The sequence below is a fragment of the Tyto alba genome, unplaced genomic scaffold (assembly GCF_018691265.1).
Source record: "Tyto alba isolate M040663 unplaced genomic scaffold, T.alba_DEE_v4.0 Super-Scaffold_17, whole genome shotgun sequence".
Lineage (NCBI taxonomy): Eukaryota > Metazoa > Chordata > Aves > Strigiformes > Tytonidae > Tyto > Tyto alba.
In genome coordinates, this window is record NW_024881279.1 from 6,821,925 (window position 1) to 6,848,804 (window position 26,880).

The 26,880-nt window shown below is 38.5% G+C and overlaps 2 protein-coding genes across 5 annotated transcripts in view; both read right to left on the reverse strand.

Annotated features, from left to right (window-relative positions):
- Window positions 1-529: 529 nt before the first annotated feature.
- On the reverse strand, window positions 530-12,836 carry CLK4 (CDC like kinase 4). 3 transcript variants are annotated; one of them, XM_042790194.1, is made up of 13 exons: window positions 10,623-10,713; window positions 9,826-9,983; window positions 8,549-8,774; window positions 7,252-7,342; window positions 6,789-6,855; window positions 5,024-5,140; window positions 4,758-4,924; window positions 4,563-4,657; window positions 3,340-3,469; window positions 2,919-3,001; window positions 2,367-2,446; window positions 969-1,056; window positions 530-886 (listed from the first exon to the last, which is right to left on the reverse strand). In XM_042790194.1, the coding sequence occupies exons 1-13, from the start codon at window positions 10,674-10,676 to the stop codon at window positions 749-751; spliced, it is 1,494 nt and encodes a 497-aa protein (XP_042646128.1). In that variant the 5' UTR covers window positions 10,677-10,713; the 3' UTR covers window positions 530-748. The 3 variants fall into 3 exon arrangements, with proteins under 3 accessions (XP_042646128.1, XP_042646129.1, XP_042646130.1); XM_042790195.1 differs by lacking the exons at window positions 7,252-7,342; window positions 8,549-8,774 and adding an exon at window positions 12,727-12,836 and having other exon boundaries at window positions 10,623-10,682; XM_042790196.1 differs by lacking the exons at window positions 7,252-7,342; window positions 9,826-9,983; window positions 10,623-10,713 and having other exon boundaries at window positions 8,549-8,661.
- Window positions 12,837-18,155: 5,319 nt separating this feature from the next.
- RASGEF1C (RasGEF domain family member 1C) overlaps window positions 18,156-26,880 on the reverse strand; it is a 79,579-nt gene continuing 70,854 nt past the window's right edge. For both annotated transcript variants that reach the window (XM_042790309.1, XM_042790308.1), the window contains 2 exons: window positions 26,347-26,419; window positions 18,156-25,925 (listed from right to left, as the gene is read on the reverse strand). In XM_042790309.1, coding sequence (XP_042646243.1) covers window positions 25,901-25,925; window positions 26,347-26,419 — 98 coding nt within the window. In that variant the 3' untranslated portion in view covers window positions 18,156-25,900. The remainder of the gene's footprint in view (window positions 25,926-26,346; window positions 26,420-26,880) is intronic.

Consider the following 26,880-nt stretch of genomic DNA (forward strand, 5'->3'; position numbering starts at 1 on the left):
CTATTGCAAGAGAAGGGCTTAAATATGCCACAGTTCTGTGGCATACAGTATTTCTCTGCATTTGTCTCCAGAGGCAGTACAATCCTTCCGAAAGTTATCATGAAAATCCTTATCTTCAATGAATCAAAACAGTATCAAAACCATGAAACGTTACTTTTCAGACCTTACAAAAAAATTACCTATACTTCACGCTGAAGCATGAGACAAGTTTCCAGAGACTAATTACCCAGCCAGAGCACAATGCATGCCGTTTAATAGAGAACCTGGGAAAAAAGGTGACTCACAAGAGATACTTACTTAGAATACTCAATGTCTTCAACCATGTTTCAGAATGCTATCACAAAGTACTAGACAGCATGATTGGGTAGCCTTAGCCCTTCAAATCTTTTCTTTATGACTAATAAAAGGAAGTCAGTTGAAAACAATGTTTTCAAAACTCATTCAGCTAGCCCACAGCCTCCTCACCTTATGTCAATGCTTAACTAGCCCCATCTGCAAAAGCAGAGGTACAGTTTCAAAGAGAAAACAATTTTCAAAAGTGAAAATTACTTTTATTTTTCACTTTGATACCCATAAGACTACAACTGTTCAACAAGGTAAACATAACAGTTATACAAAACATATGTAAGTATTTACAGACTTAACTGTACAAAATAATTTAAAGTTTACAAAAGTTTCATGCAACCTCTGTTGACTGACACAGTCTAGGAAATCTCCTTGAAGAAGCATAAAAGATCTCTGAATTTAATTATTTATTTATTGGTTCAAAAAAAGGATGCTGCAAGGCTTCATCAAGAGTAATTCTTTTGGCTGGATCATATTCCAGCATTCTGCGGACAAGGTCAAACAGACTTTGGTGATCTGTGTCTTGGCAATGCATGAATTCCTGAAAGAAAAAAAAGGAAGTGTTTGAGAAGCATCTTTCACAAGTGCAAATCTAACTACGTAATAAAAATGCTGTCTCCTACCTTTAAAGGCTTGCAGCGTCTCCTAACATATCGTCCAGCAGAACTGTGTTCATCCCAGTCCAATTGGTCGTGATGAAAATAATGCTTTCTGCATGACACAGAAAATAATTTTAAGATAGTGTCAGCGCATACAGTGGGCAGCTGCTTTTCTAAGAAGTTCTGAAGCACCACAGAAGTGTTCCTGCATATCCCTCTGCATTTGGGAGCTAACATCTCTTTTAGATAATATTTATTCAGAGACCTGTTGCTTGTATATTACCATTGTCACAATATTTAGAAAACAGGTCCCTCAGTATTCCAATCAACAAAGCAGCTGTCGAAAAAATATTTTCCATTACTGACATTTAAAGAGAAGGATGCTTTCAGGTGTTCCAAGAGAACAACTTGGTCTCATCTGCTAGTAACAAAAAGACAGCTTGTCAATCTATCAAGTTTTAAAAAATACTTCTTCTAAAATCTGCAGAGTTTAAGTGGTTGGCAACTATTTAACAAAATCAGATATTCTCAAATGTCTTTAAAAAGTGCACTCCAAATACATCAGATATCCAGTGCAAATAAAGTTCTGACAAATCGATACCTCAGCATCATATTAACACTGCTACATAAGTAGCATTTTATTTGTTAAATACTACCTGAATCTATTACAATTGCAGCTTCCTAAGTTTTTTCTTGTTTTTTAAAATGCACTGTTAATCAGCTGGACAACTGTAATAAACTAAATACAATACCCAACCCCAAATTACTGGAATTCTATTGTAGCATGAGTTACAGGATTATCTAGGTCAGCTGGCAAGAGGACAACTTATTTCAGAAAGAGAACAGACTGTCAAATCCCACGTGCTCTGGATTTTGGACTATGGGTGTTCGGGGACAACCCTGCGCTAGCTGCTTCTCCCTGCAATGAAAGCGGAAAACTTGTGCTGCATGTAGTTATCTCTGTGGAAGAGAGAAAGATCACTGAAGCACCTGTCTAAGGGATATGAAGGGACAGTGGAAGAGGCTGGCAGTTGTATTAGCAAGACAGAACCCTCTTTCTCCTCTCAATATAAATGTGCTGATGACAACAGGTTCTTTATTCTCAGTTTACACAAAGATGGGTGTCTAATACTGTTCTGCTGACCATACCAAACTTAGCTTTAAAGACCTAAGAACATTTATACACAGTCACTGTTCAAGAAGCTAGCATTTTGGCTGCTGGCAACCCTGACCAGAACCAGAAAATTGTACTACTGTCAACTGTTTAATTCACCTAAACCTGACAAAATTTCTTGCAATCGACTAATAGGTAACAAGAAGCCTGGAAGTCTCTCTGTTGATCTTTAGAAGCTCACAGCCAACAATGGAAACCTTTTTAATAGGAAAATTATTAGACAACTTACTACTTCTATATGAACTTACCTGGATTTCTTGATCATGTGAGCTGGTAGAGGCCCCAGTATTCTTTCCATCATTGCCAAGTGTTCTTTACTATCATGAGTCTGTGTGGAAAAAGCAACAAATGCACTTATCACATTTTTGTACTCTCAGTCACTTTGTAACAACGCTCATCTACAAATAAGATGTTTGTCAGAGTATCTTTATACATCATCACCTTAAATAATTAAAAATCAATTATGCAATGCAGCTTGTTATACAGCATTTGCCACAGTTGAGATGGCCCCTGAACAGAGTTCATAAGGTAGGTTTTGTACATGTTTTCTTTATTGTTAATTCCAGCAGTATCTTCACACTCTAGACAGGCTTCATCATCCAAAAAGCCAGAACAGATCATCTTAATAGTCTGAAGGAGGTATCCAAGACACCATGTCTTCATATATGCATGCTGTCTTTGCAATGTCAGCTATATAGACCTTAAAAAGCCCGAGGTTATGCCTTTTACAGTAACAGTTAAGTACCTGCCACTGAAACATCAAAATTAGTAGTCTGTAACAAAAATGTTTATGTACATACCTGAAACACTGTAAATCCTAGGTAATACTCAATTAGAATACAACCAATACTCCAAACATCACAAGGCTGCGACCATCCTAGTGCTGCAAAATAGGCAAAGTTTAAGTTCTTACTTTTTAGCATGCTCTCAAAACCCGTAATCCATAAAGCATACGCCCAGTTTCCATGCATTTACTCATGTCCATTTTCCCCCTCCACTCCTCTCACCAAACCTTGGTGGGATAAAGTAGGAAAAAACCCCATGCTTGGACTCCTAGTTTTAGAATATTCTTCTTAGTGTTTACTCTGAAGAATTCTAACACCACTATCAGTGAGAGATGACTGAACAATCAGAACCATGAGCAACTACTCTGGTTTATGAAGTAAAGACATCTGAATGAACTGTAATTAACTGTCAGAAGGTTTAGAAGTCTTTACTGACCTAAAATAACCTCAGGAGCTCTATAATGTCTTGTCGACACTAATGTGCTGTGATGCTCATCATCAAAAGTTGCACTTCCAAAATCAACGACTTTGATGTCTGTGTTTTTTAAAGTGCGTTCATCTCGCTTCTGCAAGAAAATCAAAACGCTATTTGTTAGTGTTTTTTAAAAGCATACTTATGCAAAAGGTATTCGTCACATAACCTTTAATTATCTTCAAAATACCAGTTAACATAAAACACTAAAAATTAAAGTCTACGTAACAAAACACACTTTCCAAATACATCAATTCCTATTCAGCTCGAGCTACAAGAGTTTATAACATGATGTAATCTGAATAATCAAAACAGCTCAGTAAAAACCTTCCCCTCAGTAACAGAGTTCCTTTCCTCTTTTGTTAACCTTCCAGTTAAGTTCAGTTAGTTACCTCAGTCTTTTTTTTTTTCTGTCCATTGGCACATGCACTCATTTATACAATTTCTGCTCTAAAAAATGAAAAAAAATCCAGCCCTATGCATAAACCAGAGGCAGTGAATCCCATACTGCTTTTCTGCCTCTAAGAAGTTTTTATACTTTGAAAAAAAAGAGCAGCAACATAAGAAACGTATTTCTGCCAGTGCTAGAAGCAATTTGGGCAGTCGAGTTCTTACCCTAACATTTTATCTTAGTGTTTCCTTAGATTTAACAGGAAGCCACTGATCAAGGAAAGTCTCGTTGAGGGCCCATGCCAATTATAACACTGCCCAATGATCAACATCCCATGCTGATGACAAACAGAAAATTAATCTTAGCTATTAAGCCAAGGACTGCAAAACTGACAGGCACTTCAGACTCCAGTGTAATCAGAAAGCAAGATCTGACATTTCTCTCAAAACACAGGGATGCTTTAAAGAAAGGTATTCAAATGGCTTAGGAAATATGAAGGAAAAAACCTGGCTAAATTAAAAACATTAACAGAATGTTCCCCATGAATGCCAGAACTTCATTAAACCACAACGAACTTCACTAGTGATCAGATGAAACGGTTTAGTTTCAATCAGAGCAATTACTCACTTTGCACAATGTTAGCACATCTCAAAGAGCATAAAAATAAATTCTAGGAAACATAACTCTATCATCTGACCTTTCTACACCTTGTCTTTGTTGTTGTTTTTTTAAGAACAGTTCAGATGAAGACAGAAGTATCCCAATTCAAGCTGGGAGAAACAAAGAACAAACTTACCATTTTGGCATTGTATTTCACTATGTAATCAGACTCCACAAACAAGATATTTTCAGGTTTTAAATCCGTATGAGTTAGTTTATTATGGTGTAAAACTACAAGAAAAAAAAACACAACAGTATTCCATAATTAATAAATTAATTTCCTAAAGGGGAAAAAAAAAATAAACAAACACCCGAACAATTTGAGACTTACAGTTTATAGACTGGCAAATCTGATAAGCCATATTTCTAATGTCATTAATATGAAACGGCAGAAAGCTGTTTTCCTTAATGAAGTCGTAAGTACTAAGTCCCAGTAGCTCAAAAACAATGCAAACATGGCCATGATGATCAAACCATTCCAGCATCTGGACACAGCGGCTTAAAAAAAGAAAAAGTAGTCCAAATGAAAACTCAATTTATTGAACAATTATCTTCCACAAATCCTTAGTATGACGATTATTCTAATTTCATACTTACAAAGTGCTGCTTGGATCCATGGTGTTTAAGTGTTCCAACACCTGTATTTCTGAACGGGCTGCTTCCCGGTATCTACCAACGTTTTTCACAATTTTAACTGCCACATGCATTCCTCTCCTTTAAAAGAAAGTGAAGCATGACAAACTGTATCAATTATTGTTAAATACCTACAACCTCAAAGCAGCTCGATTTTAATAAAAGAAACACAGGAATCTTACAGGTTAGAGAATTACGAGTTGGATTACGGGAATTTGACTTAAGCACATTGAACTTAACCAGAACTGTTTTTACAAAGAAATATAATACCAATCTTTCCTTTGCCAAATATTCATAGCATGTGATACATTAACTACTTCTCAGTCTTATTATCTCATCTAAGGTAGAACAAACATCAGGATTTCACCTCTAAGATGATTTAAAAAAATTATCACAGTTCTCAATTTGAGGAAAGTACTGCAGAAGTGTGACATTTTTTCCTGCAGCTTGCATGACTTGTTTTGGCTCTTTTCCAGCGCTCCTACGGAATCAGGGAAATTGAATAGCTTCTGAAATTTAGATTGAGTATTCTGTAGTAGTGAAAACTGATCTGCACTCAGCGTAACATTCAAACTGTAAGGCTATTACTTAAATGGAACACAGATACACAGTTCATTCTACCCCGTTCACTCTTAGACAATTTTTAACTGTCTCTGTTAAGTCATTAGAATCTAAATAGCTCAAGAACACTGTCTGCCCTCACAACACTATCTCAAGCTCCTGAACAGACTTAACTTGTGAAATGACAAAACAAACCAAAGGCAGAGGAAAAAATACTAGAATCATGTCACAGAACTGCAGATATGAAATGTATGGTTAAAATAATTTGAGTTTTACTACCTGTTTAAAACTCCTAACACATACAGTAGTGGAAATACAGTAATTTTCTTCACCACCACACATGCCTTCACATGGAAGTAGCCATGCCATCAAAAAAGGACTGGATACCAGAGTACTGTGCGTTCAAAAAAACTTAAGGATAATTCTGATTATAGAGACTGAGGAAGGAAATTTACAGCTCAAGCAACTGCTTTCACCAATAATCAAAACTACTTTTGCAGCATCTCACTGCATCATCTTCAGAAAGTCAGTCTCCCAAATTAATTCTGTACTCTTTACATACCCTCACATTCTCTAGTTATGGCAACTGCACTTGTAAAGCCAACAAAAACCATAATGAAATAAAACTCAGTTCTCCCTCTTTAAAAAGGGGCACAAGACATCTACTTAGTAATTACTAGTTTGCACCATGTGGTTATACAGCCTGTATAGATAAAAAAGTCTAGTTATAAAAAGAATTAGTTTTGAACCCCACCCCCCCAAGCAGATCTTTCCAAGGACAAATGAGGTTAAGAAGTTTACTGTTAAAGACAGATTCTCAACAGCTTAGAGGAAAAACAAAGTATTTCTCTATACACTGTCTTGTACAAAGTCAATACTATCCCAGGGCCTTTCACAGAGCAACAGAATAAGCAAAAAAGATTTATAGTATTGGAAGAGATGACTGAAGAACCTTAAAACCAATCAGGGACAGACATGGTACCACCTGAAAATCCTTAAAAATTTTAAACTAGAAATGAGCTTACAAAGTAGCTCTCAAAACCAGTGTAATTTCTTTCTTAAATATACTGCAGTATTTTAACTGCAACTTTCTTTTCAAGAAAACATCTGTGAGCTAAAGTAGTGTCTTTTGTCATGAGACCCAATTATAAATATAACCAACACTTACATATCATGATCAATGCACTCCACTACTTTTCCAAAAGCTCCTTCTCCTAAAGTCGCAACAATTTCATCTAAAAAGAACAAACACAAGTTAGAATTATAAAACTACTTAAACAAGAATGAATATTATTAATGTAGATTTAAAAATGTACCATTACAAAAGCATAATTACTTTAAATCTCAGCATCTGAATGCATTATTTTATTGGACAGGTGTCATGAAAACAGTTAGCCAAAAAACTATCTCTTGTTCTAATCTCAAGATTCAATTTCATTTACTAATTGGAACATTTTGAACACAGTATTTAAATTCTACAGAAAAGAAGATATGCAAAAAAACAAAAAAGCACAAAAAAAACAGAACAAAAAGAGCAATGAAGATTTCTTTAGCCCCCCTCCTCTGACATACTATTCTAAACAGATTTTTTGCTGAAAAGTTTTTAAAAAGTGTTGAAAAATGTTCTATACATCTTGCTCTTAGAACGTCTCCACTTTCACAGATCAGGTGACCCTCCTCATCATCCTCTACACTCCTGGATCTTTTCCTTCGGTGACTCTTCTGGAAACGGCACCAAGATCGTCCAGCCAATCAATATATCAGAGTGAATTCAGGGCAGAATACGCAATTCATTCAGCGGGGAGATATTCAGGCATTCAGTTACACACCAGGCCACGAACAGTTGGCAGGAGCAATTTCAAATTCAGTCCCCAGAAATTCACAGGGCACAGTTTATGTTACAGAAGAAAAACATGGCAAGGAACAGATTTTCAGATAAATACTTAAAGTGGTAAAGCAACAGAAAAAACAACACAATTTTGTCTCTCAAACAGTGGCTTAACTGAAGACAGATTAAGAATGCAACATCGCTATTTCTAATACTTTGCTAGCAACAACAGAAACCAGTATTTATTTACATATCTAAGCTTATATTCAGGTGAAATGTTTATATTTTTAAAACACACACTTTATATATAAATCTACACATGAAAAAAATCAAGTAATTTTACTTCCCTCATGTTTAGAGAGAGAAGAAAAATTATTCTGAAGTCCCTAATTTGTGTTGTATAATCTAATACAACCTGCTGTTTTCTATTGCGGAAATGTGACATAAAACACCTGAAGATGTATCAGTGGGCATCATGCCAATATTGAGAAATTCAGAGAATGTGCCTTCAAAGAAGGCAAGCAGCAAACTTATCCCGTCTTCAGTAAGACACTTGCTGCCATTAGCCAGGCACATGGCTTATCAAAGTTTTCTGGAATCAGGTGTAGAACTTAGACCTTCTTCTTATGAATTTACCTGACATGCACATTTCATAGTTCCAATTAAGCTTACATTAAAAAGGCATGTCACTTCATTTACTTCTAGTAATAGGATGTCTGGCAACTCAGAGTCTACCTGAAAAAACAGTTCACTAGGCTGTAAAATTAAAAAGTGACAACTGTACTTTGAAATAGGATAGTTACCTGTTTCAATTTAGAGATAACATTTTTCAGATTAATCCCAGTGATCTTAACTACCGGTCACTTCTGTTTCAATTGTATAATTAGAACTGATGATAATCCCACCCCCCCACCCAACACTGATCCAAAAGTCTCAAGTAAGAACATATTCATACGCTCACAAATGGACTCAACTCCAAATCCTTTTTTAAAAACATAGTATTTCTTAAAGTACTGTGATCAGGAATTGAAGTTCTAGCACTCACTTAAGAAGTCTATTACCACTAATTCATTAATAATAAAGTTAAAAATTACTCATACCGAATGCGATTGGTGACTGGAGCAATGATGTCTCTTATGCTTCCTTTTATGACTACTTTTCCTGCTCCGACCAGAGGATTTGCTATAGTGATGATGGTGACTCTTTTCATAGTCTCTGTGATAATGCCTGTGGTCATATACTTCACAGAAGTCATTTCTGTATTCCTCAACATATCTCCGGTCATGATGGTCTCTTTCATTTATGGCTCTATCGTCCAAATAATGACTGAAAATATATTTTAAGTGAATGTTCTCTACTTCAAAAACTTGAGGTTCCAATAAGTTAAGTGACTTGAGCTGAGTTACAGAGTTACATAGTATATGTCTTTACACCAAAAATGTTTTGATTGACTCCCTCCCCAAAAATAGTGGAGTTTTTGATATTATTTTATTAGGAATCTAACAACATTGTCAGTCTCAAATACATAGCAGCCATTCACATGAACAATATGCAATCCATCCACCGTTTGCACAGTAAGAAACTCCAACTCAAAAAGGAGAAACACTTCCTAAAATATACTGAGCAATTCAATTACAATCTCCGGTCACAGGATAAAACACTCTCAATACAGCAATAATCCCCTTCTATGCTTTCAAAGCTCAAAGTGTTGAAAAAGAAAAATAAAACCCAGGACTGAGAAAAGTAGCATTGATCTTGCTGTTCTGCATTAAACATTAAAAAACTCAAGAGAATATCTGGATCAAGGATCTCCTGCACAGAAAAAGAACGTTTGAGAAAGCTGTTGAGGCAAAAAGCCCCCATATTACTGCACACCTACCCCTTCCAGCATTTTATAAGCATTAGTGTGAGCTCTTAAAAGAATTCCACAGGATCTTGTCAAGGAAAAAACAGAAAAAACACATCTTTCCAGTGAAAGCAGTGTGGGAGAAAAAGCAAACCACCTCCAAATTCGTAAGAGAAACTCGTACTTACCGTTGTATTAAAAGATTAAACAAATCTTCTCTTCCTTTGTTCACATTAAATAAATGAAAAGGCATACTTTTTACTTGAAATTTAATAGTGAATGTATTCAATACCAATACTTAACTGACAAGAGTGAAAGAAACTAGTAATGTTTACTTGTTTTTATTAAAGAATTTCTATTTAATACTTCAGGTACTGTGTTAACAAAACCAACTAGTCCTTAAGCTTGTCTTAAGCGAGCCAAACCTTAAGGAATTGCCAGCTTCGGGCACTCCAAAACCCTTACCCTGAAAACATATTTCTTTAGGAAATTCTAAGAAACATTAGCACTACTCAATTCAGAGTCTTATACCTTTCTGAAATGTGATTTGGCTTGTAGTGCTTGCTTTCTTGTCCACTGCTGTGGGACCTTTTCCTGCGTTTACGGCTGCTACTGTGCTTTCTTTGATCCCAGCTCTTTCTGTCGTCCCATTCAGGACAATGGGATTGTTTTGAATGCCGCATCTGCCACTGGAAAAAACAAATCAACAAAAACACATAAAAGACAAAAGCATTAAACTGACATTTGTAGATGCAAGTCAAGTACTGTAGTTTGGTCAAATATGACAGAACCATTTCCTCAAATAATTCATTTTACTCAGCTTCCCCCACGTATTATTTTGGTTTGGCCAGCAGACATAGCTTTTACACCCTAACACTAACACTGTGACAAAACACAAACCAAGATTAAACAGGCCAACTCATCTTCACTTAATAGCTTCAAACATGTCATTAAAACCTGTTTCAAATCAACTCTCAAGTGACTAAATAAAATAATTTCCTTAAGAGTCTTCTGTTGGAGAGAGACCTTAATCTTTAAACATCCTCTCCACCAAAACCTGGGTTTAGTTCTTCATACTATATTGTATGTAAGTAATTACATGAAAGTCAAGCATGTACAATCAGTCTAAAGACTCCTCTCTCAAACCTATTTACAGATTACTGTTTAACAGACACTTTTTAAAGTCTTAGCAACAATCACAGTGAACTCTGATATATCAACACATAACTCTCTAGTACTACAAGCCAAGCTACAATTTTTGAACCTTATTAGCATGTAAGTATGCGGGTGTTTTACAATTCAGCTGATTTGCCAAAGATAAAACCCACCAGCTTCCGTTGCTGGATGCTATATGCAGGAATTCTGTGTTCAAACAGGTACATGCACAACTGAAAAAAAAAAAGGAAAGTAAAGCACAGCTGTAGAATTAAGAGCATAACAAAACCAATAATTATTTGTTTACTCTTCTTTGGCAGAAGTTTTTGAAAATAAGCTTACATATCTATTTCAGTATATTCTGAAGAATGAACTAATACTATGGAAACTTTTTCTTGTCCTGGAAGTGGTGATGGCAAGAAAAATAGTTGAGAAACAAAGACAGAACTAAAAAAAAAGTAACGATTGTGTAAATTTACACAGAACAATGTTGGTTGCCTCTATACCAACTGGACCCATTAAGGAGGAAACTTTTAGAACATGTAAATGACAAGCCTGTTCTGAAAAAGAGGTTTTCTGATACTTTCATAACATTTAGGACAGGTTGGTAGTTAAAAAAAACCCACAACAGACACATGCACCAATGTTTTTACAGAAATCTATTTTTAAAATAGAAATACAACGCAAACAGTGATGAACTGCAAAAATGACTGGTACACTCTTGAGTCAGTCATGATCTAGCTCTCGCAAAAATCTTATTCACTTATGATACATTAGGAAGAAATAAAAATACTTATGTATCAAATGAAAAATGAGTGAAGGATCAAGAAAAAATAAGAGCTGATTAGTGTTTCCTTTACATGCCTGAATTTATTCTCTTCTTACCCAGCTACACAGCCATTTTCCTCTATTTTCAGCCTACGTAACTCAAATTATGAAACACCCTCAGGTTTCAGTGATTCTGCTTTTGAGGTGAAGAGTTCCACACACACTCTCAGTTATGGGTGAACTGAGTATTTCACTTATGATTGCCTTTTTTTTTTCCTTCCCCATCTGGCAGAAGGCAGTCTGCACTAAGGCTATATAGTGGACAAATACCTAAATAAAATCATCATTAAAATGTCCTGCAGAGGGGAGCTTGGGGGTGGAAGGATGGACATTTCACACACAGAACTGGAGAAACGGTTCAACTGAAGACTAACTGCTGCTTAACTACACTCAAGTGCACACAGAATTACTGTAATTAAGACAGAAGTTGCAAATCTTATCTCTAAAGGGGCCAAGTAAATGAAAATGAAATTGTAGGAATCTATCAGTGCAAGGCACAAAGTGGCCATAATCCATGTTATAGTAGGAGCCACCTTAAGATTTTTTTACTACTATGCACTCCCTCTAAATTTATGCACCAAAGCACTTATGTAATACTGACAGCTGACATGAACATATGCATTTTATAGCATGTGGTCCTAATTCATATCACAGGCCGTTTTCACTCCCACATTCTGCCCTAAGGTTTCTCAAAAATAAGAGACACGGACCTTTTGTAAAAGATCCATATATAAAGCGTCTCAGAAAGGCCACCTAAGTCCTGCCATAAGCTGCCTACACAGCAATTTCTAAGTGTCTCTCCTCGAAAACTTGGCAGGCTGTACGGATCGGAAGAGGTCAAAGGCATATTCCTTTGAGATGACCAAAGTCCGGCAGGCCAGGCCAGGCCAAGCCGATCCGAGTGTCTAAGGTACTGACACGCAGGAGCAGGTCCTACAGAAGACACCCACTACCCCAACCCACAGCCCCGAAGTCCACTTCCACGCCGGTCTTCCCTCGGGAGGCCTCCGGGAATGGAAGGGGGGGGGGGCGGGGGAAGGGCTCGTCTCCGTTGCTATCTGGGCAGGCGCCAGATACCTCCGCGCAGTCCTGCCCGAAGAACCGAGCTGGGCGGCCTCAGCTCCCCAAATCCTCACCGCACAGGGGGCCCGGCTCCGCCCGCCCCCCCCTCCCGGCACCGCCGCAGAGCCCCTCTCCGCCACAGGAAACCCCTGACCGCGGGGGTCCGCTACCGAGGATCCCCCCTCCCACCTCCTCAATCACCCCCTCACGCGCGGCCCTACGCGCACCCTCCCTCCCGGGCCGCGGAGGCGACGCAAGCAGCCCCCCCTCACCAACCCTCTGCGCTCCCTCCGGCTCCCCCCTGCTTCTACCCCCGGAAACGTAAAGGGAAGAGGAAAAAGAGAAGAAGAAAAGAGCCCGAGGAAGGAGGCCGCCTCCACCACTTACAGCCGAATAAAAAAAAAAGAGACGAGCGAGCTCCGTGTCCGCCCTGCGCACACAAACAAAATGGCGGCCGCGACCGAGCACGGAGAAACTGCTTCCTCCTCCCTCTCCGTCTCGCGGCTTCTGGTCGGCGTGACGTCAGACGCACGGCACAACGAGCGAACGTCAGACAAAGGCCGCCCCCTAGCGGAGGCGGGTAAGGGGGAGGGGGAAGAGTCGAGCCCTAATAGGAAACGGCAGAGGCCCCGCCCCCCGGTGAGAGGCCCCGCCCCCGGAGGGGAGTTCCCGCCCCCAGGCGCCGCCGCCGCGATGGCCGCTGTGAGGGCGGAGGGAGTGGCACATCCCCGCGCCTTTCTGGGCGGGAAATGATAAGGATCTTGAGGCCCTGTGGGCGAGGGACTTGAATTCAAGCAGTGAGCGCGGGTTCAAAAGATACCACTGAGCTGTGGGCTTGGCCTCCAGTGCCGCCTGCTGCATCGCCAAACTGATGACAGGCTCCCGAAATCACACAGCCCATTAATTCCTCCTAATGAGCTCACCACGTGTTGCGTTTGAGGAGTTCGGTGTGCAGGTTGAACCCGGTGTTTGGCCTGTTTTCATGCTTGGCAATGTTTAAGAGCAGCTGTCAGGTGAGTCCCAGGGGAGTCGGTTCCTGGGTGGTGCGAACAGGCCGTACAGTAAAAACCCAATAAAAGTGATTATCCGCCCAAGTTGGCAAGTTAAACCACCCCATCCTCAGTGATTCTCAAGCACAGGGACGTTTCCTAGTCCTGGGACAGACTGGGTGGAGGCAGCTGGTGTTCCTGCGAAGGTGGACACTGCTGCTGCAAGGCCTCCTGCACCCCTGGAAGCGAACCACGGTGAATCAAACAGTCGTGTGCCTCTGGCAGAGAGAAATGCTTGCTTGATCCCAGAAAAGCAAAACCCTGGTGTCACAGGTCTGAATCAATGCCTTACTGTACAGTGGAAAAGCATTACCAACTCCTCTAGCAGGCTTTCAGACAGAGAATTTAATAAGCCTGAAGATACTGTTTAAAGCAAACACAACGAGAGGAAAGCGGAACTGAAACACAAGCTTCAAATTTATTAGCTCACAATGTTTTACATAGGGAAAATTACACTCTCTGCAGGTTAGTGGATAAATTGAAAAATTCTCAAACTCTGTGATTCTTTCCCAGAACAATTTGAGCAAGTTTTAGCTCTAATACAGCAAGGTTTTGCAACTGAAGCAAAAACCAGACTGTCTAAGGTGTAGTGTACTTTTTACTGAATGAGTGTTGGTGGCTTTTTAATGTCAGTCCCTCAAACTATTAGCAAATAGTACTAAAATGAAGGCATACATTTGATTTCATGGTTTTAAAGTTTTCATTAAAATCTGTTTGCCAGTGAGCTTAAAATAAGCATTTAAACGAGGCATACATTTGATTTCATGGTTTTAAAGTTTTCATTAAAATCTGTTTGCCAGTGAGCTTAAAATAAGCATTTAAACGTGATTTGCACTAGAGCGAAAATCCTGTTTCTCTTCTTGGGTTTGTTTGGTGTTTTTTTTGTTTGGTTGGTTTTGGTGTTTTTTTTTTTTTGTTTTTTTTTTTTTTTGTTTGTTTTGTTTTTCTTTTTTTGTTTTGGTTTGGTTTTTTTGTTTATAAAGAAGAGAAACTAAGATATGAAGCATTGACGGCTGTTTGTTGCCATGTGGTTTTTTAAAAAAACTTTTAGCCTCATAATCCTTGTCATATACCAAATCTGTCAATGCCAAATATGGCTTTGGTGCCAGTGGTTTACTATTTCTCACTTAGCATGTAAATGACTGGTTATTATTTATAAAACTAGCAATAACATCTGCAAAGTGTTAAGAGTTTTTCCAACATCCCCTGGTACAGCCCCTGACTGAGAAATTATCTCAGACTGCAAGCAGCAGAAAAAAGAGGGATAAAATTACATGTACGGAGAGAGAACATGCACACATGAACATGCGTGCAGATGTGCTGTGAACACGCAGAAAATATCCATTGAACTGCCACTAGGCAGCTGTACCAGATAATTACAGTTTCTCACTGATTTCTTGGTCCAAGAGGAATGTCTAGGAAGGGTATCTGGATTTCATGGAAGGTTTCTTGATGAAAGGCTGATGACAAACCTGCAGCTGGTATCTCTGGCAGGGCAGAGAAGATGGGATGTGACAGGATCATGTTACCTGCCTTCCTTGCCTCACTGCTTCTTCTAGGGTTTTACTAGGTCTTAACTTTGCTATTTTTGTCTTTCCATATAAATAGATGACAGGCCCTCCAGTAGGGTATAGCAGCACAGGGACAATTTGTGGAAGTCCCACTTAATGGAAAAAATCAGCTAATGGTGAAGACACTATCAGAACTGACTACCTTGAAGCAGGAAAATTTTGGTTCGAGGGTATTTCAGTTCTTTCCTGTCAGGATGAAGGATCTTGAGCCTGGAATAAAAGGGGTTGAAATAACTATTTTTCATTACAAAAATGCAATGAATGGGAGCTAGTAAAAATGTATTGTTTTCAGTCAGAGGTTTTCAGCTGACAATTGAAAGATGAACAAATCTATCAGAAGTGAAGAATAATTAGCTTTTTGTTTTGAACCTTTGTGATGAAGAAAAATGGTATATAAAGGTTGCATCACCTTTGCATCAAATATACATGAATAAAGAAATTTTGCTCTGAAGTAAAAGCCCTACAACAGATTTTATAGAAAGTAGCTTCTACAGACAGATTGGAAAGCAGTTTCAGCTATTGCTCTTTGTGCTGAGCAAAGTGCTTTCAAAAATACTTCTATAGACATTCAAAAGAAAAGTATTGAAAGCAGTTAATTTTTGGTCCTGTTCAGGAGGTGGCAGTGGAGACCCAGCAGTAGAGGAATGTCAGCTGGAATTTAAGTGGTGTTTCAGAGAAAGAGAAATTCACTGGCCACAACTGGGTTATGTAAAGTAAACAAAGAGACAGCCCCTCTAGAAATGGCCATTTTAAAGACAGGAATAATCTAATGATGAAGAATCAAATTAGAGAAATTTAGTCTTTACAAAACTGGGAAGGAAAGTCATTTGAGTGTAGTTATAGCTACTTCTGCTGTCAACCCTTATGGTATTTACTGTTGTTTATATGAGATATTTCCTTGTTTAATTAGACTTTACAACACCAAATGTCTGCACAACTTGAGGAGAGAGTAACGCACAATGCAACCATGGCTTAGATTGCTTTACACAGCAGAATATGTTACAATTTAGTGTAATTATCCTGGTGGGACACATTTGTGCATGTATGAAAAGCTACATTCAAAACATTTGCTTCAAAATGCAATTTTGCACAGTCCCTCTTTCAAATGCTTTACAACAGTAGGTGATCCATCCTCACAGCAGCTATTCAGGATATGTAAATCTCATTGAGTTTTCTCATTGTGCAGATACAAAATTTAAAGCAGGGGTTGTCTGCCTTGCCCAAAGTCTCGGAAAGACTCAATGACAGAGCCCAAAAATCCTGGCTTTCAGTACTTCCAATGCTGTGCTTGCTTTCTCTTAATTAAAGATGTATTGGGTTTGGGTTTCCTCCCTCTGGTTAGTGTCAGAGAGTGGTTGAATAGCAGTTGTGCTGTGCCTTTAACTGTTTATGGATTTCTGCAGTTCCATGGGTTTTTATGCCGATGGAGAAAATTTCATAGATCACCTCAATTGGGTGATACCAGCTGTAGCTTTGCTTGGGAGCTCAGGGACAGAATAATGACAATACTGTTTATAAGGGACTGGACTGAACTGAACAGGGATGGAAAAAACACCAGGAGCATTTCCAAGATATATCAGGGAAAATATATTATTCATTTCACAAATCACTATAACTACCGATCAAGTAAGCCAATGTCCTAGATTGTTGTGGCTTATGTAAATTCAAAGAGATAATAGCTTGGATGGGTGAATCAACAGAAAGGCAAAGCAAGAACCAACTGACAGTAGTATTTCCTAGTATTCCACACCATGAGAGTTTATGTTTGAAAGGGATAAATTTAAATTACTGGTTTGCAGATGATGCAGTAGAATAGAAAAATGCAAATATTCAGCCAGTTCAAAAAGAACAAGATATGGTTATGGCTCAGGGACATATTTTCCTTGTTAATGAGTTATTAGGATTTTTCTTAGAAGAGCAGTGACCCAGAAACTTTGTGTGGGTGTGGGCACTTGTGTTCATTCACATGTGCATTGGTGGAAAGTTGTGGCTAAATAACATGATGGTTCTCTCTGACCTGTGGCCGATGGGAATGGCCTATGGCTGCCCCCAGCACGTTCCTACCTTGTATTAAGATATTAAGGGCAATCAAAACACTGTGCCTTAAATGGCTGGCAGATTGCCACCCAGGCAAGATGCTTTCTGCCCACTGTTTAGACTGGTTTTTACTTTAGTAATATAGGGTGTGATTGTCGAGCTGGGATCACCTTGGGCTGAGCTGACCTGATCCATTCCCTTTTATCGCAAGGCTCACTGAGATGACTGAAACTTCCAACTTTTCTCACTCTGTTTGCGGCACAACTGAGCCTTCTGAGGATTGAAATGGTTTAGCCTAATAAAAATGTGGGGTCTTGACACTGACAAGGCTGAATAAGCTACAGTTGATACACAGTTCAGGCAGATGACTAAACAGTCCCTATTGGCAGGAGCTCCAACACCGTAAGAATGCTGCCCTGAGAAAGGGGGTTGCACATCACACTTGTGCAAGCTTTGGAGTCAGTGACACAACTCACATAGAGCAGAAGTCCTCACTTGGTAACAGCAGGCAGAACCAGGCTGTGCTGAATAGAAGTGACACAGAAGCAATGTGGTGCAGATGCCCAATGTTACATCGAGAAAACTCTACCACTTACGCCTACACGAGTTTCACCTCTGAGCATCTTTCTTCTTTATTTAAAAGAATTTTAAGCCACTTGAAGCAAGGATGTCTCTCACTGTACATTATTACTGAAATGGATCCCTGATCTCACTAGAAGCTTTCAGTTTACTACCATACAAATAATAAAAGAATGCATTTAAACATCAGTTTGTACCACAAAGTTTTATAGGAACAGACCAAAAATACTCAGGCCCAGTCTCAGCTTTTTCCTCTCATTATGAAGAAGTTTTAAGTCTACTTTATTAGGGGAACTAAGAGAATTTGTCTGTTTTCCTTGCAGTGTACATACAGTGCAATGTTCTGAATGTGTGAGGATGAAGACAGAGAAGCCGTAAAGTGGAAACAAGAAGAAGAGCAGAAACCACAGGTACTTTTGTGACTACACCCATATTCATGAATTGCTGCGCAGTCAGGGACATCTTTGTATTTCTGGAGTTTCAAAGCAACAGGAGTTTCTTTAGAGCCTATTCTGTAGATTTGTAGTTGTTGAAGTCTCTACTACAAATACAGCTGAAGAACAAATTCCACACAGTTGAGCCTTTTTTTTTTTATTATTATTATTCTTATTTGACACTCACATTACAAAATTTAGAAACCATAGACAGTTCAGGCAAACTGTTAAAACACAGTATAAATTAGGGGGGTTTAATATATAAATTCTATACATAGGTAAGTTAGCTCGAACATGACTGACAAAAGGATTTCATAACAATCTTACCACAACTGTATAAAATGGCATGGGAATAGGATGGGCACTATAATCATGAATGCAGGTTAAGACATTTTCCACAACAGCTATAAAGCGTAACAATGACCATGCTATTCTTGCAGTGTTTGTGGGGTACAGTATGCATATTACCATTAACATTTTGCAAGATCTATGTACAGACACAAAATCATAACAGCCACTTTCAAGTAACCTTACTGTTTCCAGCCTGTGCAATTAATAAAGTGTCGATATTTGTTCTGAGGACTTCTAACAAAGCTACATGGTTTGAGTATTATGGATGGTAGAGGGATTTCAATTTGACCTGAAAATGCTAATTATAAAATAGAATTGCTTAATTTAAAGAAAAAGATACAGAAAAAGCACAGCTCCTCATTACTATTGCTCACATGATCAGTATATACCAGTTATTTAATCCATCTTTACTTCGTAGCTTGATTCTTTTTAAAAACTAAAATGAAAATTTAGTTCCCATTTTTCTAAGCACAGTTGTAAAAAGGAGTTACACCAGAAGAAATGTAAAACTAAAGTTCGTATATCTTTTTGGGGTAATTTTTTGAAAGGGCATGCTTTTCAGGCAACCCTGGATATGTTATTCAACCTTTGAATTTCTCAATCTGAAAATAAGGACAGTTCTGCTTACCCATTTTTACTCTGTGCTTTTAAGTCTGTGAATAAATGTTTTCGAATAGTACATTCTTGGAGTTTAGGTTTAAGACAGCTGGTACTGTCTCTAAAGTGAAAAAATCTTAAAATCTGATTTCTCACCTTTATAAGCTGATGAACACTTGCTAAAAGTTCTAAAACCCAGAGGATAATTTATTTTCCATCTGTGTTACATACTAGCAATGGTCTTCTTACAGACAGACTCTTAAGGGAAGTACTTGTACATGTGTAAGAATCATTATCTTGAAACACTTGAATTTAATAGCACTGTGTGTACACCTTTCACTAAGTTTTCATAATTATGAGGATTCTATTGGAACAATTCCTTCTAGTTCAAGGCAAAGACAGACTGTAAGTGATAACCCATCTTGGGCTGTTACGGAAATACACATGATGTCAACTGTCAAAACTACAGTCCCCATTTTGTCAACTCTGTTTCCCCATGGGCCAAACATCAAGAAACCATCATATATTTAGTTGCTTCAGAAAGACTGGAATTTTAGAAGTGTAATTAAATAATGAAAACAGTGATATAGTACTGACCAGTAGCAGTTCACATGTCTCTGAAAGATAGCTGGACTATGGAATTTTCTGGTCAAAAGTCTGCTAAATGGACTTTGCACGTTTTAGAAGGAAGTTTCCTGTACAGGTATTTAACTTACAGGACTCATGAGCTCTGAACTCTATGTCTTCTGCATTCAAGAAGGCCTGGGAACATTGCTGTACTGCAGTATTAGTCTGGGTTGGCAGTTTTAGGGCCACAGGGACGAAGGGAGGGAGAAGGACTCCTATTCTATTATGACAGCTCTGGAGTATGATTATAGAGCCCTTGTATAGGAGAGAACTAGAAAAATGTTTGTGGCATTCTGCAAGAGCTGTTTATGGAGCAAAATACTGCTTCTGTGGAGGGAAAGGCATCAAGGGAAGAGCGAGCAGTGTAAGCCACTCTGAATTTACAGCATTACAGTCTGCATCTGGCTACAGTGCAAGGCAGGGGATCTAGACAGGAGTTAGTCATACTTAGCTTTTCTTTGTAGCTGAGGTTATAGCCTGAGTTTCAGTGTCTTGCACCCATGCAGAATGTATGGAATACCACCCATACAAGCTATTAGCTTCTTATCTACATCTTGCATAATGTAAAAATGCAGGATGTGATACCCTGTATGAGCATTAGCTTAATGTATTTAGTACTTTTTGCATATCTGAAAACATGCAAAAAGAACTGTAAAAGAAATTAATACAAAACAGATTAGCCTCCAGATATGTTCCATCAAGAAAAGGTAACTTGTTTGCTGCCTCCTCTGCTCAGCTCAGAGCTCAGCTGTTCTACAGAGCAGCTAACAGTGGTTGCAGGGATAGGGACACACTATAAGGCAGTGTGCTTGCTTCTGAACATACCCAACATTAAACCAAAAGTACTAGTACAGCTTCCTACGTCAGTATTTCACTGTATTCTCACCTGTCCAGCTGCCATCAATATTAATAGGATGTACGCACACATGGCATGCTGCCATGCTCTGAAATACAAAAGCTAACAACCATCAAGGCATTTCTCATAATTTTTTTAAATATTTATTTTTCCATGTTGCTTAGATCTTAAAATCTGTCAACTAAATAACAAATTCTTCCCTGTTTCAAGTCCTCTAGAGGAACCTCTTTTAGCTCAAAGACTTGTAATCATTGTTAGATGGATAAGGAAGTAAGCTTTGCCCCAGGTGAGCTTCCAAGAACTTCCTACCTTTCAAAAGAGATACGTCCCAGTATCAGAAACCTAAGAGTGCAGGCTCAGATATGAATTTGCATGTCAGCTTTGTACAGGATCATCATCTATGCATCCCCCTGTTAGCGTATGTGCTGCCATACAAACACCAGATATGTGTGCACTGTTCCCCAGCCGCAGTTCAATAATGCCCTGCACCAACTACTGAGGTAATTTCACTCAACAGATAATGTTAAAAAGGACAAAAGAAAAGAAAGTCTCTGGCCCACAGTTGAGCCTCTGAGCAGTGACAAAGGGGCTTTTCCCTGTTGCCTTATCACTCCATAATCCCATTTTGCAATTACAACAATTGAAATAATCAGTTCACAATCAAAAGGGTTTTAATTTCCAATGAAAGAGACACCTGAGACAGTAAAGCTAATTTCTACCAGTCTAAAAAGAAAAAAAGGTTCTTAAAGCCAGAAAGTAAAATTTTGCTCTCAGATGGGAATTAATTCATTGGATCAGATCTACTCCTTGAATTTGGTGCTGAAACTTCAACAATGTCAAAGAAAACTTTTGCTGAAGCTGGATTTTCACCCTATTAAGTGCACCTGCCCATCTGAGAGTTGCACTTGGCTCAGAAGACAGGCCAGGGACTATACCCATTGTCAATGCAATTTAATCCCTATGAATAACTTAAAACTCTAATATAGTTAATATCTGAAGGACTGCTCCAAAGCTCATCAAAATCAATTGAAGTTTTTCCTCTGGCACGCCGCTGTGCTTGGGATCAGTATCATTCTATGGAACAGAGTCACTGTTAGGCCAGAACTGTTAACTGCATAACATTTTTACACTGATATGCATAACAGTAGCTTTTCTACTAACATGTCTTTTTATTGATAACTCCAATTACATATTTAGTAATCTGAGCTCTGTCCTAAACTGGATTTCGTTATGTGCAGACCAGTGCTCATGTGCTTTAATAAAAGGTGCATAAACTATTACAACAAAACACGACGAAGTAACCAAGGTATGAGTAAGGGACTGGCTTGATTTTAAGTGATTATCATCACTGACCACGTCATAAAATATCTTCAAGCTGAGAAAAATATCTCTGCACTTAAATTGTTTCTTATTTGAAGTGCTTGAGCAGCTGCGTCCACACTTTGTTAAAGTACCATCTCAGCAGTGGCTGGGATCACAGTTTGCTTCCAGATCTGTATGTCCTCTATGCACATGGGGAGCTTCCAGCCAGCTGTATGACAGGATTGTGTTAACCGCCTAACAGAGGGAGCAATGATCTCCTAAGATCAGTGTAGTCTTGTGCACAGGGTTCTTGTGTGCTAGACTCATTTCAAGATTTTTTTTCCCTCAAAATTCAGTCACGCCCAGCAGACCTACATCCATTGACCTTTAATTAGGTAATGTGATTGATGCTGATGTGAAATTGAGGGCAAGATTGTATGATTAAGTGTCTTTTGAAAGGCACTGAGCAAGTTAATCTGACTTCAACACAAGCTGAAGGCACACAATTCCCTCATTGTTTTTCACTGGGCTTTTTATCTAGCTCTGCTTTGCAGAATGGCACACTCGAGAAATTAAAAAACAGAACTTTTGCTACCACTCTGATTACACTAGAGGAGGTGCAAAAGTGATTTCACGTATTTGGGTCTTAAAATATTGCTGTATACAGAAGCTAAGCTAATGCTTCTGAAAGTGTATTGTATATTCACATCTTACTAGCTTAGGGTTTTGATACTAACACTACAGACCTATAGGTCTAGTTTTGCTCTGTTCTCTGTGTAGCATTAGTTCAAGCAGCTGTCAGGGAGGTGAATCCACTGAAAAAGGTGGAAAGCCATGACATTACTACTAGTAACTTGTGTATATGTTAGTCTAATGACCACGTGCGTTACAGTGGCTTAGTGCTTGGTGTTAAGTGATACTGCTTTCTTTTCAGCATGGTAGGAGTTCTTTACATATTTATAGCAAGCAAACATTAATAACTGGAAGTGCTTTTTCTCATTTTCGTGTAATATTAATACATTTTTGGAAGAAATCTATTCCCCAAATTGTCATCCTTTATTTTCAGTTGTACTCATGCTTTGTTAAACGTGTTGGTGAAGCAAAACTCTAACCACTCTCCTGGCTGGAGTTGTACACCCTAGTTTGGCCAAATATGAATTACAAACACAACTGACAGCTATAACTTAAGGCTTTACACCATTTCTATTTAAACTAATAGTATTTTAGCTACAAAACTATGTGAAGACAAGCTATTGTTTTCTAAAAGTGCTGTCTTCTCATTTTAAGTTGCTCTGTACTCTCATCTCCAAGTCATTTTGCAAAGAGCAGCCAGCATCTCTGGAGACCAAATGCTACGGATCAATATGCCATGCACCTCTATAAAGCAATAATTGCCTCAGTATTCACCAAGAGATGAGGATGTTTAGCACCTCTGAAAAAAGTCCTTTTAAATGTGTGACTACATAAAGGCTTAAAGATAATTTGGTGCTTCTGAAAGTTCCACTAAGCCCTTAATACCTACTGAAATCTGACCTTTATGCTTCCATTTTAAGCAATGAGGTTCAAAAGTTTTGGACTATGAAAGTGGTTTAGTTTGCAACAGTGATAAACTTTACAAGATCTAATTGAACTCATAAAATTGCCTGAATCCATGGAAGGTACCCAAGAATATAAAGTATTATCATGAGATACCACATTTTGATTCAGGGTGTTGTAATCTCAGCTGTACCAGCCTCTACTGGCTCATTTGAAAAGGAGTGAGGATTTGCATTTGAAAAAGCAGGTTTTAAGAAAGGGCCCATCCACCTACATTGGGTTTCAGATAAATAAAAAAACATTGCCACTATGAAGTCACAGTGTGCCTGTTAAAAAGATGCAGACCTTAAGAAAAAAATGACCATTTAGCAAACACACTTAAGCATTAGCACTCATGTAGATAGGTTTATGGTTATTGCTCTGGATTTGGTTGGAATTTAACAGGCTTTTAATGGAATCATTTTGGAAATGGTTCTGCTTGAAGGAATGGCTTTGCGTGTACATTTCTCTGTATAGCTCTCAGCTCACGTACAAAAATTAACAAACAAAACAGCATATTAACAGTATCGCTAGAATAGTGATCGTTGCTGGCTGGAATGATGCTTTACCATCCTTACAGACTTAGTTCTTCCATACAAAGTTTGAATAAACACATAACATTTTTATGTTCCCCCTGCTTGAATTCATGAGCTGATAGCCCTATACTAAAAGGAGAATTGACATTCTGCCTCAAGCCCCTACGTAGGCAAACCTAGAAGAAACTGTCCTGCTCATCTCAGCAATTGCAAGAGCAGTAGATTCCAGGTGGCCATGATCCAGATTGCACAGGTTTTCACAGCTCATAACCCAACATAAGAACTGCACCACAGACACTACAAACCTTCAGTAGATCACACAGAGAATGTCTCAGGCTGCTGCACTCCTGATCAGCTCAATTGTCAGAGCTGCCCTCAAACACCAGCTCACCAACGCTTCACATTTCAACAACTCACTCAGGCATGGGTAACTTTTGAGGCCTGGCGGAGGGCAGGAACAGTTCCAGTTTTCTGGCTAAATGCATAGGCCAACGTAGCCAGGTTTTGTGATTAGCCTAATTCTTCAAACCACTTCTGCCACTTGGAATCTCTCTGTATTGAAATAAAACTATTGCTGATCTCAAAGAAGGGGTTACATCCTTCTGTTGGAGACAGAGAAAGACTGGAACATCTGAAAAGGCCAGTATTAAATCAGTAATAGTGCAAATGCAAAGTTCAGTGTCATGTGGCATTTAGGTTTTATTTAAGGTTTTTGAGGTCTTTTCTGGGGCATTCCTTCAACATACAATTAGTTTACTGTTAGGGCTTGGTTTTGAATCTGATATCCATATAGTTCATTATCATTTAATATATGTGTTACAGTAGCACCTTGATTATTGTACAACTGAAAACATAGTCCCTACTTCGTATTATCTTTAAGGAAATGGTGAACATAAAATAAAAAAGAGAAAAATGGTTATCTGCTCATGACTGAAAAATTCTTTAGTGCACTCATTCTAGTCTGAAACCCTTTGTCTTTTTAAAGAATACCGTGTAGTTCCCAAATTCAGAGCAATTAACCGCCCCTCCTATTCTCTTAGTATCATGTTGCAAAATAAACAGTACTGTATTAATTGGAACCTGATAGATTTTTTTCAAATCATAATGCAGTATCTTTTTTTCTTTAAGTGTGATAAAACCCTCTAAAAGCTGCAACTCAGCATCAATAAAATTAGGGAATACGCTACATACATTAAATAGAGGTAAATTGAATCCAGAGTCATTTGCTTCTTCAGTTCAACTTTAGATGTGGTGGTAGTGGGGGTTGGATCTTTAAGCAATACCGTCTACACTCTGTGCCCTCCTCAGATCTGCCAAGATTCACAGTAAGAAAAGCAACGACAGTGGTGGGAAGAATAACTAAGCAATAGTCATAATTCAGATTGTTCTCTGTAAAAATTCATGGGGTTTGTACGATGTCCCATGCTGATGTGGTCTATACGTGACATACGTGTATACATATGAGTGGGTGATGTCAGTTTTCATCCGCTGGAAGCTTATACCTGTAGCAGTCAGTGCTTTGTTCAACAAGGCTGGGGACTGCTAATGTAAGATTAAGTAGTTCTTTCTTCGTTCAGCAATTAACCAGATTGCTGCGGTGTCTGTGTTTGATTTAATTTTACAATCCTCAGAGGCTTTAAAGAGTTTCTGTCTGAAGCACCTGCTTCTGAAATATTCATGCGTAATTTTTGCTTTCCTTTTTTTATACTTTTCTCTTTTGCAGTACCATGGTTCTCCATGCTCCTGATTTTCTTATGTTTTCCTTCAGAGGCAAAAGTTACAGTGATCCTGACGCGGTTTGGGCACAGCCACAAATAGTCTGTTTGTCCTTCCTCTCTATGTCTCAGTTAGAAAAGCGTCATTGTGCACACAGTTCTTCTGATTTCAGTGGATGAATCCAGTTCATCCATCATGTTAGGCAGTCAAAAAACCCAACAAAAAACAAACAAAAAAATTGTCTAAATCCCAAACAGGCATCTTTGGAATCAGTAGTGCAAAATGTTTGCAGATTTCTTTTCCTTGACCTACTGCAATAATCTCTTAATCTTCAAGTCTTTCCTAAAATAGTGGATCTGTAAATTTAAAACATAAGAACAATGAAAAAAAAAGCAAACATAAAGGTGGGTGTTTTTTGTTTTTTTTTTTTAAATCACTCTCTTCAGCTTCTCATACCATACCATTATACATCTCTAATAAGAGATGTAAACTGTAGGAGAATCCAGTTAACCTAGGACATCCTTCCTCTACACCAGGACTCTTTTTCCTGGGTACAGTACTGTATAAATGCACAAGTGGAGGGTATTCTTTAAATGGTGGATAATTTGAGATTATGATTAGCTTTTATCAGTGCAGCCTCAGCTCTGTAGATAAGTCTGAAATAGGAAAGACCTTCATCAGAGGTCACATTTTAAATGACAGCACTTTACAAGCTTTGACTATCAGTGCAGCATTTTGGAGGTACTTCAGAAAGGAGTTGGTAAAATGAGTGGTTACCTCAAGGATTTCCACCTGTCTTTTTCTGTCTGGTTTTCCGGACTTTCACTTTCATAGGAAGCCAGATACAAACCTGGAAAAGGTAAATACGTCTTATTCCAACAGCAACAGTAACCACCTTTCTCTGCATTCTTGTATGTCCTATATTGGACCACACAGCAAGAGAAACTTTAAAGCTTCATGGTACCTCAGGTAGCTTGTAATCAGTAGGACACTGATGTTTAGCTCACATATCTACCATTGGAAAGATGTTACGTTAATTTTGATAGAACATAAAAGGAGCCCACAGTTAAAACACGTTAGCATGATCTTCTTATAACAATATTAACCAGTTAAATGGTTTCTGGATTTGCATATAGATCTGGGTCTATTTACTCCATCACAGCACTGCTACCGAAGTGTTACATGAACATTAAGAAGGAGAGGCTGTGACATCTGACAGCAAAACAAATACACTGTTTAAGGAAATTCTTGTCCCTTAACAGAACTTTGTCATCCTCAATCTTTTTAAAACTTATGGGGACACAGTATCCT

What these genes read in the sequence shown, in the direction of transcription:
- CLK4 (XM_042790194.1), bottom strand. Translation starts at nt 10,676, where the DNA reads ATGTACCTGTTTGAACACAGAATTCCTGCATATAGCATCCAGCAACGG. An exon ending in CCAAATCACATTTCAGAAAG is followed by an intron (nt 8,775 to 9,825) that starts GTATAAGACTCT and finishes ATATATTTTCAG; the next exon opens with TCATTATTTGGACGATAGAG. An exon ending in CCAGTCACCAATCGCATTCG is followed by an intron (nt 7,343 to 8,548) that starts GTATGAGTAATT and finishes TGCCGTTTCCAG; the next exon opens with AAGAGTCACCGAAGGAAAAG.